The sequence below is a fragment of the Convolutriloba macropyga genome, chromosome 5 (assembly GCF_964194025.1).
Source record: "Convolutriloba macropyga chromosome 5, txConMacr16.3, whole genome shotgun sequence".
Classification (NCBI taxonomy): domain Eukaryota; kingdom Metazoa; phylum Xenacoelomorpha; order Acoela; family Convolutidae; genus Convolutriloba; species Convolutriloba macropyga.
Genome location: NC_134472.1, coordinates 38292231 through 38304247, shown reverse-complemented (window position 1 = coordinate 38304247; position 12017 = coordinate 38292231). Strand labels below are relative to the sequence as shown.

The window sequence follows — 12017 nt, the reverse complement described above, 5'->3', positions numbered from 1 at the left end:
AATTCTTCAATTGCAAGTCCAAAGACCTCAAAAACAACGCTGGACCCTAAAGCTCCCGACTACTTTGGATTTGAGTGCTCGGTATGCTCCATTAGTGATCATGAGACAATGCCGGCACCTAAACGACAAAGACCAGACAACACTGTAATCGAAACCGTAAAAGAGGAGGAGGCCTTAAAACCAATGGCAGCCGAAAGTTTTTTCGAATTACCAGTCGTGAGCCCACCAGACCCTCGTATTCGCGCGCTTCGAACTTCGCCTCCAAAAGAGTACGATTATGCTGACTATGAAAGTGAAGTCAGCATGAGCATTCTCGATTTCGAAAATCAAATTTGAAAACTTATCATTTGCTCAGTACCACTAATCATTAATTTCAATTTTTTTTTTCAATTTAATTTTCAATTTCATTTTAATGTAAACTTTAACTTATTTGTTTTTGAATTCATTTTCATTGTAAACATTACCTTGTGAATGAAAATGTTTATGTTCATTCAACAGAATTGTCTGTTATTTTGAATGGTGTTACACTTGTGCTGCATTTGCCTCTTAATTTACGCCATTTGTTTAATTTTTGTTTATACACGTTATTTGTTTACATGTTTTTAATTTAACATGGAAAGCCATTGCAATTCCATTTGCCTCTTATTGTTACAATTCCAGTCGCCATTGTAATTATTAAAGCCACGGATATGTGGTACGGTGGTACCCTAATTTGTAAAGTGTACTAAATTCTTAGTTGTCCTTGTGTTAGTTAAGTTAGAGTTTATTCATATTTGTATTCACCTAGGTATGACTTTACCTCCGACTATAAAGTCAAGTTTGCAGTTGTGTTCACGCTTTCCCATTTTATTACTTAAATTGACTTTCATTTGCTTCACAATATTTCTGAAGTTCAGTTGCTCTCAATCTCTCCTGTTTTGATACAAGAATAGCTCACTAAGGATTCGAGACAGAATTCCACGCCGAAAGAATAGTGTCACATTCGTAACAGTGTTGCTTGTTATAATTGAGAACTGTAATCCTACACTGCACCAAATACAGTGGATTCGCACCTCAAATCCAACTCCTTTCAATCAGCCCGCATTCGTGGCTCAAATACTTACCTCAGTAGTAAGGGGTATCACATGGCGCAGTCAGCACCTAAAGAACTAGCTTTTTTTGGGAATAGAACCCTTTTAGGAACGGCCCACTTTGGAATCCCCGTTTAAATGGGAATGTTGAAGCTGGCCATACCTGCTAAAGAAGGTATTTCGATCGATATTCTACGAGAAGCACCACCAGATAAGGTTTTTTTCTCCCCTGAAACCATCTATGAAGCAGATGTGGACAATATCACTAATCAAAGCGAATGAGACCGCAGAATTCGGAACGAACAACTCAAGAATGCATGGCTCAACAAATGTCAGAAGAAGGTGGCGGGAATATTGTGTGGCGATAGACCATGGAAATTTTGCGACAATAGAGCTGTCTCGCTAACCTACCTTAGCCTCGGCATGGAAGGCCGTCGAATATTTGGTTCTCAAGAACCAAGCATTCAAATTGACCAAATTTCTACAAAGGACCTTTGGGACAGTTTAGACAACGTCTTCACTAAGCAGAGAAACATAACTTTCGATTGTTATATTTTTCTCAGACTAAAACAACTCAATGGGGAACCGGTCGAAAAGTTCTACGGATATCTCCGAGAGCTTTCTTTGAACTGCGATCTCGGTAGCCACGATGAATTTCTCATTCGAGATGTTTTTTTTTTGCAAATATGCAGGATGGTGAAATACAGAGAGAGATATTGAAAGAAACGAGGTCGGCTAAAAAAACATTAAGTTGCAATAAATATTGAGATGGGCATCCATAATCGATTGAAAATATCAGGAAAAGCTACTCCAGCATCTTTGAATCAGGCACCGACTATTTCAGTTAATAGCATTCAAAACTCCTGGAACAGACCCAGACCATCGTCAAATACCTCTGTCAAGACTACAATTTTCCCAAACTGCGGTTACGGATTGTCAATTAGTCATTGTCAGAACTGTCCTGCTCTTGGAAAGAACTGCAAATATGGCGGAATTGCGAATCATTTTGCAAAAATTTGTAGAAAGACAAAAGTACAAATGAAGCCAAAACCAAGAGTCAACAACGTAGACGATACAACTTTTGAGGCCTCAACTATCGGTACTTCTGCCACGGCAGGGGAACAGGTAAATCAGATTGAGACAATGTTCCAAAGACATAGTGTTTAAAATGCTAACTACGACTCTGATTATGATGAATTCGATGACAATTGTGTAACTGTAATCTCTGATAGTGACAATATCAGAGAAGTGTACTAGTTAAGGTACACATTCGCATGGGAAATACAGAAACGAAAGCATTAGTGGATTCGGGGAGCGTTTGCACCATCCTTAATAAAAGTCTAGAAAATACAGTAGTATTGAATAGTCAATAAAGCTTTTGGGTACAGTCTCCGGAAAATCACGATCTAAAAACTTTCGCCAATGAATTAATCAAGACTATCGGTGTAATTATTAAATTAGTGAAATGCAACGACTGGGCAGCTGTAAACGTCAATGTTACAGTTGTGAAGACGGTCATAGACCAATAATTGGGCGAGATCTCTTTCCTCAGCTTAAACTTTCACTCACAAAAATGAAACAGGTCTCAAATGTTGATAAAAACCAATGTTTAATCAAGAAACAAATAGCATTTGACTTTCCTGGTTTAATCTCCCGAATCGGTAAATCATTAAAACACACAGTGAAGTCTACATTTCAAAAATAATTTACACTAACACATCAAAAATGACGTCGAGTTCTCATAAACCTTCAACCTTTAGTTAACACAGAACTTAAAAAAATATTAGATAAAAAATATATAATCAAATTAAATAGCTGTTTAGATAAAACCTTCATATCTCCAATTTTCATAACTCTGAAGAGAGATAAAACAGTTAAGATGGCCTTAGATTCTAAGATTTCAAATAAATCAATTCACAAAAATAAATATCAAATGCCTATTATTGATAACCTAAATGACACGATACAACAAAATTACAACACGAATTACAGTCAATTAAAGTTAGACCAGGAAACCTCCCGGCATTACAATTTTAACACTGTTAGTTGTGAGGGTAGAGGTACATAACGCTTTTTTACTAGAATTTGCCGGTTAACTGACAAGCAAGCGGCATTCCAAAAGGTAATGTATTACACATTAGTTGGACTAGATAATACTCATTGTTTTCTCGATGACATTATATTAGTTACTAGTGGATCAAAAGAAGATCATTTAAAGATACACTATAAATGTCTTAAAAAATTAGACGAGGATAATTTGCGAATAAATTTACGCAAAGGTCATTTTACTAAAACTGAAATAGAATGGTTGGGTTACAAATTTGCCCAATCTGGAGTCGCACCACTTGAGACTAAAACATCAGCAATCCTAAAATTAACAGCAACTAAATTTTAAAAAAAACTACAATTATTTTTAGGATCTTTACAAAATCTTGGTAACTTCTTTCCTAATCTCTCTCAATTATGTCATTCACTTCGCCCTTTACTTAAAAAGAACACTAAATTCGTTTGGAATAATGAACTTGAAACTCACTTCTAACATATTAAAAATAAAGTAGCAAAGGCCACTGAGAACACACACTATAATCTACACTTGGAAACCCGTATCAAATGCGATGCATCTAGAGCTGGATTAGGGGCTGCATTAGAACAACAATCACCTACAGGTTGGCATACAGTCGCGTTCTTGTCTCGTTTCCTTAATTGAAATGAAGAACGCTATAGCGTCAATGAATTAGAATTACTAGGAGTGGTGTGGTCTGTTGAATATTTTAAATATCACTTGTTTGGAAAATCATTCACAATTATTACAGATCATTAAGCATTGCTTTCAATCATGAAAGAACACAGATCTAACAAATCTTACAATAGTCGTTTAACTCGCTGGGTGTATCTTTTATTACCTTTTGATTTTAATATTGAACATATACCAGGCGCGAAAAAGAAGCTGGTAGATTACATTTCTCGCCAACCAAATCAGGAAGCAAAAGTTACAAACCAAAATGATGGGAAATTTGCGGTTGAAACAATTACCCGCATTGGCAAAGCAATTGCAGCAATTTATATAGATACCACCCCGCAAAACTGTCAATTACAGCACATTAACAGCGTAAATCACACACATTCCACACGTGTCTCAATAGCCCAGCAAACAAACCATTCAAAATTGCTTTCTGCCTTAAATCTCCGCACTACTCAATTGCTTCTTTCACACTCTGCAAACGCTGCACAAATCCATCCTTTCAATAATTCAATCATGAGCACCTCATATGCATCTCCAAAAACTCCACCAACACCTGCGACCAGCAGAGTAACTTCGCGGTCAATTCCACCCGTTCATCCAATGAGGGGCCAACGTCACCGAACTTGGAACTTTCAAAAGAGGAGGTCTTTGCAAACAATTTGTCTCAGTTGTTCACAAAGGGATTCCTTGCGGTACTAACGAGAAAGGACGCAGTCTTGAAAGAAGTGGGGGACTGCATTCTTCAGGGGACGAACAGAGATGTAAGAAGGTCAACCCCTATCTCCATTCGTACTGGATATACCTGCACGTCCGCTGGGGATGTGTCTGTGTGAACGAACGCGTGGCAATACTACACTCCATACAAGATGCGGTTCTCGAGTCATTACACCTAATACACCCGGTCAGTTGGGGTATGATTATCCTGGGTCAATATGAATTCTCGCCGTATATGCTTAGAAAAATTGCACTGAGATTGACGAAGATACAGTTCCAGTGGAGACTATCTCGATGACAACGGCTGGGTAACGTGGGAACGAAGCGACATACAAGTCGAAGAGCCAATGACAAAAGCTAAGGTGGATGCGCGCAGACACTATAATGGGGAAAAAATAAGTCAGTTTCGCGCTTTATTCTCCACCCAAAATTGACAAATCCGATACCCTGCACAAAAGGATCACAAGAGTTAAATTTGCGAGAAAAGTCTCCAAGCGTTCAAAGCGGGATTTGCGAGGCCTTTGAGAGACATTGGCGCTCGGCAGTACTGTCGTAAGAACATCCCCCACAACGACAGCAATCAAAGAGTCAGAAGTCCCAGAAGTGAAGGTATGAAACAGTGACATTGCTAAGTTTGGCACACGGGCAGAGCGAAATACGGAACTGTGGCAATACGCCCAAAGACGACCACTTTCGTATGACAACGTAAGAAAAGATCGCACAGCACTCCAAAGACCTTACGAAAAAATACAGAGGGGATACAAAGAAAAAAACCCGACGATCCGATAATGCCTCGGGAATCTCCTCAGCAAACAGCAACATTTTGAGGGCAATGTTATCTCGAAAACCGAAAAAACCTCAAGCCGGAACAAGTCGTTCACGCAAGTCATCGGCTACAGCAAATACTTCAGCAGCCTCTCCGATAGCAGCCTCTTCAGCAATTTCTTCAATTGCAAATCCGACGACCTCAGAGGCAACGCTGAACCGTAAAGCTCCCAACTACTTTGGATTTGAGAGCTCGGTATGCTCCATTAGTGATCCTGAGACAATGCCAGCACCTAAACGCCAAAGAGCAAACAACCTTGTAATCGAAACCGTAATACAAGAGGAGGCCTTAAAACCACCAGCAGTGGAAACCTCTTTCGAACTACCAGTCGTGAGCCCACCAGACCCTCGTATTTGCCAGCTCAGAACTTCGCCTCCCGAAGAGTACGATTATGCTGACTATGAAAGTGAAGTCAGCATGAGCATTCTCGATTCCGAAAATCAAATTTGAAAACTTATCATTTGCTCAGTAACACTAATCATTAATTTCAAAACTTTTCAATTTATTTTTCAATTTCATTTTAATGTAAACTTTACCTTATTTGTTGTTGAATTCGTTTTCATTGTAAACATTATTTTGTGAAAGAAAATGTGTATGTTCATTCAATAGAATTGTCTGTTATTTTGAATGGTGTTACACTGTTGCTGCATTTGCCCCTTAATTTACGCCATTTGTTTAACTTTTGTTTATACACGTTTATTGTTTACATGTTTTTTAATTTAACATGGAAAGCCATTGCAATTCCATTTGCCTCCTATTGTTGCAATTCCAGTTGCCATTGTAAGTACTAAAGCCATGGATATGTGGTACTGTGGTACCCTAATTTGTAAAGTGTACTAATTTCTTAGTTGTCCTTGTGATAGTTAAGTTAACTTTTATTCATATTTGCATTCACCTAGGTAAAACTTTACGTCCGACTATAAAGTCAAGTTTTCAGTTGTGTTCACGCTTTCCCATTTTATGACTTGAATTAACTTTCATTCTCTTCACAATATTTCTGAAATTCAGTTGTTCTCAATCTGTCGTGTTTTGATACAAGAATAGCTCGCTAAGGATTCGAGACAGAATTCCACGCTAAAAGAATAGTGTCACATTTGTAACACTGTTGCTTGTTTTAATTGAGAACTGTAATCCTACACTTCACCAAATACAGTGGATTCGCACCTCGAATCCAAATACTTTGAATCAACACGCATTCGTGGCTCTGATACATACCTCTGTAGTAAGAGGTATCACAACGAGTTATACCTGATGAAACAAAAAGGAACGGTAAGTGTGTTTTGGATAAAAGTTATGTACTTTGGTTCCCCAGTAACGTTAGACTGCAGCGTCTGGAGAAAGTTCAAAGAGGATGTGTTAAGTGGATATGTAGAAAATGGAACCTCTTGGATTCAGATCAAGTCTTAAGTCTGACTAACCAAGGCTTTTTGACCATTGAGTACAAGCTGGTCCTCACACATCTCTTTCTTTTGAACAAAATACATGTTAAACCGAGTATTCTGAATCCACATCAATTCTAGGAGATCATATAAAACGACTTCATTACGAGGTCCAATGGCAAAGTCTTTAAATGAGACAGAAGAGGTGCTAGGAAAATATTTTGTTTGTGTGGCTAAGTATATAACAATGCGCTTTCATTCAACTAAAATCTTTCCTGATCTACGCCTTTGATGAATCCCAAAACATTCCAAAGAGAAATGACAATATTCTTTGATGCGGAAGTTCAGATACTACTGCTATCCTTTTGCTTGGGTTCCGTTAGAAAACCTTAATCAAAATGAACCTCCTCTAAGTGCGGCAAAATCAAGATTGTTAAAATCATGTTTGGTTGGAATTCATTTTTTTTATTTATTTATTTTTTTTGCGAAGGTTGAGACAAAAAATAATTGATTTTGCCGTACATGAAGAGAAGCGACTGGACCATCAAGTTAGGAGGGCAACTGAGAAAAAGCTTTTAACGCTCTTCACAGATTTGAAGAAAGGCAACAACAGAGAAGTCCTCTTAAAGAGACTCAAGCAGATCATCAATCCGACCCAAAAACCACACATTAGGGCGGATATATAGAACAACCAGGGCGCAGTGGAAAATCGAGTACCTAAGTTGACAACAACCAATTCATACTCATATGAAAATCAAGTCGCACTCTATCAGCTGACATAGACTGGAACAACGTAGACTATAGAAGCGTCAAATTGGTGCTTTTCGTCCCCGTCGATTTGAGCGGGGACGGGGCCACCAGATGCAATCAAACCCTAGAATTACCAAGCCGCTCTCTATCCATAAACGACTAAATTCAACATATACGAGGACCAAAGAATCATCAAGAGTAGCCTTAGCAAAAAAGACCGATGCCAAGAAAAGAGCAAAAAAACATGGAGACGGGTTGTTCAAGATACTTGAACAAAAGACAAATACTGAGTTCAGAGCGACAACAACTTGGAAAACCCGCAAATGGGAAGGGTCGAATTGAGAGTCATGAACAATGATTTTGGCAAGTTAGAGACAAAAGGTAAACGATAATTGATTTTACCAAACAAGCCGAGAGGCGACAGGACAATCACGTTAGGAGGTCAACTGAGGAAAAACAATCTCCATAAATTTGAAGAAAGCCAACTACAGAGAACTCCTCTTAAAAAGACGCAAGAAAAGCGTCAATCCGACCCAAAAACTGCACATTAGGACGGATAAAAGGAATGTCCAGAGGGCAGTGCAAAATCGCGTGCCCAATTTGATAACAGCCAACACACACTCATATGACAATCAAATCATTTAAAAATACACTAACATGGAACTTGGACCATCGACTAGCAGTCATTCAGCTGACATAGGCGTAGCTAATCCGTCAGGCTTCAGTGAAGGACAGCTTTGATGTCAACTTCTTTTCTAATGTTTTTTTTAATATATAATTTTACCATTTTTAAGCTCTAGAATATCTTGCTGATTAATGACGTTTTTTAGCAATCAAATCGTGGTCAATCTGAGAGCCAGCTGATGTTAACAACAGTTTCTAAAGCTTTCCAAAACAAAAGTTTCCAAACATTCCAACAAATACTCCCTCAACTTCACTCTATGGTTGTAAATTTGAGGTAAGGAAAACTGTAAACATTTTAGATCTTTTGTCGGTTGTTTGGTACAAGTAACAGTTTTCATCTCAATCTGATCACCAGGAATCTTATGCCTTACTAATGTTTTTTTTCGCAATTTGTTCCTTCCCCAATGCCAGTACCAGGGAACTCGAATTGGACTGAAATGACTATTTTTTATTGTTCTTTTGTTATTCTCATAGTAAATTCAGAGTATTTACATGCTGAGTTTTTTTCTGAGATTTTTTTCTTCAGGCTGAAATTTTGTTCTGATCAGTAATGCCACAGTCTGATTTTGTCATGTAGTTCAGAACAAATTCAGAGAAACTAGGTTGTCCTGATTTTTTACTCTGATCAGCCTAATTTTTGACATGATCATGATACTTGGCAGTCCAAAATTCAGAACAAAAGTTATCATGATTCAGCACTGAAAAAATAATTTAGTGCAGTCCGGGATGCCGCAATAAGAAGTTGTCGATAGCTGAGTAGTTTGTGTGTGAGCTTCAGTTAATTTAGGACAATGTAGCAGTCATTCAGAAAGCTGTTTGATTAAAGCATTCGTTTAACTAGACTGATTGCGAACTGATCATTTACCGTTGACTCGGATAAGTGTACATTATATCTTTAATCAAATTATTATGTCATTAGGATATGTGCTTGATCTTTTCTTACGCTTAGGAGTAACCCGCTGTTAGTAACACATTTTTGAACAAAGTTGAAAGCATGTTCACTAGCTGTGCGTGATGATTATTTTGCTGACAGGAATTTACTAAAACCGTTTGATCGATATATCTATTTATTTATTTATATTTATATATATTTATTTATATATTTTGATAACCAAAATATATAAATAGTATATTTATTTATATATTTATATTTATATTTTATTTATATATATAAATAGTTATTTATTTATATATTTTTATTATATATTTATTTATATATTTTGATAACCAAATATATTTATTTATATATTTTGATAACCAAATATCGGGCCCATGAAACGGAGCTCAATTTCATTCTTTGGCAATAACCTTTGTTAAGTCGTGCGAAGTTAAATAATTGTGATGACTGTTTTGAGATCACTAATTGTGGTCTTTCATGAAGTAGGTTCTGCGCTTTTAGCTAGAAGGTATTGTTTTGATCACTGCCACCGCGCACTCAAAAAAAAGTTTATCATGACCCAAATACCCGGATGTGACATGTGGAACGATTTGATCATCGCGTCCGACAAGATATTTCGAATAGCTACCCGGCCGTCGGTCGATACGCAAGCACCCATGTCTCATATGTGTGTATTTCAAATATGAATTTATGTGCTTGCTCAAATGTTTTCGTCTTTGTTTGTCCTTAGCTATTAAGCATTAACTTATTTTTGTCTTTAGCTCGTTTTTTGGAGGTCACGGCTGGTATAAAGTTCTTGATTAGCACGTTATTGAAATCTGTTAATCACAGTAAAGATCTCTATAGTTAAAAAAGTATTCCTACTTGTCTTTCAGGATCTATTCTGTCTGTCCAACAATTTTTATGACCCCAAGTCACAAACGATGTGTTTGTTATATAGCATACTACAAAGTAAAAATTGCACGTGCGCATGCATGGGGGTGCACAAGAACTAAAAGTACAGGGGGGGGGGGGGGGGGGGTAGAATAAATTCCTAAATTTTAATTTATAGAAAATTATCTAGCAAAAATTTTCCGGGAAAGAAGTTTAGAAAGGGAACTAACAATTTTCGGCAGTAATTTTGAGCATTTTCCAGACCCTTAAATGCTGTCTTTTTGAAGTGCACGCATCTGCTTAACTCTTGCATATAGTCAAAGTCCTTGGCACACGTTACCAAATTTTTGGCTTTCCTGCATTCATTCTGATCAAAACTGAACATCAGGAAAAGAAAAAAGATGAAAAACATCTTCCAGTATATTTAACAGTTTTTTGGATAATAATTCTACTAAAGGAAGAAACTAATGTTTTTTTTGTCTCGACAAGGAGTGTTTTTCTCGATTTTTTTCCGATAAGGAGTAATATATGTCGGAGAGAACAAACAGCGGAGGAAAAGCCACAAATGACCCAATGGTGGGTTTATCTTCAGCCGCCTGCAAAAGTAGATCGGTATGCTTTGTTGTTGGTCACAATTGCCAGATGTTTCATGACCTTCTTTGCATAGACAACCCCTTTATTTTGTCTCTTCAAGAATGTTGGCCAACAACATAGAGCACATCTTTTATCTTAAAGTCTTGTTATGTAAACTGAGAAACTACCCACCCACTCCAATCTCAAGGTCAAAGTGAATACTCTAAAATTGCCAATGAATTTGTTCAAAAGATTACATACCTGCGCGGCAAAAATTTATTTTCATCTGCGCAGAAAACAGAATCTTATAAAGAAAATTTAAGGGAACTTAATCTTTTTGGTTGTCTTTGTTTTTGTTCCTTCCCACTTCAGTGGGGGAGGAACTATACTCAAATAAATTTTTTTATTCAGTCAATTTTGGCTGATCGATAAAATCATTGAAGAGAGTTGTGAGTGGTATCATTGGAAAGCCCGTCCAGCGTAGAATATGAAATTAAAAAGATTTTATTTAGTGTTCGCTTTTTACAGGGAGTTATCGAGGTTTAAAGTTTTGTGAATTTGCTAAAATGCGTTAAAAATTATTAACAGTAGTGTAATTGATTTCATCTTTAAAGAAGAGGGTTGTTGATTAGTTTGATCCGAGTTTTTTTGGCTAGAATGTAACCTAATTTTTTCAAAAAATTCACTTTTTTTCGTCAAAAATGAGACCAAATATTCTCTTTTAACACCCTAAAGTTGCGGTCATTTTTTTTCGTAAGCTGGCTTTAAGAGTCTTCTGGAATTATAACTGGGCCAGTTTTCCGCAAATTTAAACTCGATTATTATGAAAAATTCAATATTTATTCTTAATATCCTGAAAAAATGTTTTAACAATTGATCTATTTCGCAACCATTTAAACAATTAGGTGTTTTTTTAGAAGCGCAGCATTATCAGGGTTGATCTTGATTTCACCATGGATCCTTACGGTTAAGATTTTAGATTTTAATGGGGCGCGGCCTTTTCGTCAAACAATTTTTGTGTTTATATTAATCTATATAACTTAATGACAACAATTTCAAATCATGGCTCATTCGTTGACAGATATTTTTGAAAAAATGAGGTCCAATGACCATATATTATGGTGTCAGAGTTAAACCAATGGTTTTTATGGCTCCCATCAATTGTTTTCGTAAAACTTAACGTATTTCTTATGTTTTGCTTTCATTCCACCCTCTCCACAGTAAAGGGTCCAATTGGTTTGTTGAGAGGTATAAATGAACCTAGACAATACTTTCAGTAGTTATATAATGTCTCTTTTGGTTTTGGATATAATTTAAAAAAAAATGTCGGTGAACTTTTGAAATTTGCCATGGTTTTGTCTTAGCTCTCTAAACTTCTGGGGTAGTTTCATTAAGAACAAGCAAGAACCTATTTCCTGTGATGTATAAATTAATGTCGGTAGTGGCTTTATTTTTAATTAATGGTTTCTTGGTTGTGGTACTCCAGGTTTCTTTTTTTTTTGTTAAA

At 36.8% G+C, this 12017-nt stretch overlaps 1 protein-coding gene across 1 annotated transcript in view; it reads right to left on the bottom strand.

Moving 5' to 3' along the window:
- Positions 1–10477, bottom strand: part of LOC142340005 (uncharacterized) — a 31862-nt gene extending 21385 nt beyond the window's left edge. The window contains exon 1 of the mRNA XM_075390398.1: positions 10168–10477. Coding sequence (XP_075246513.1) covers positions 10168–10349 — 182 coding nt within the window. The 5' untranslated portion in view covers positions 10350–10477. The remainder of the gene's footprint in view (positions 1–10167) is intronic.
- Between the last annotated feature and the right edge of the window lie 1540 nt (positions 10478–12017).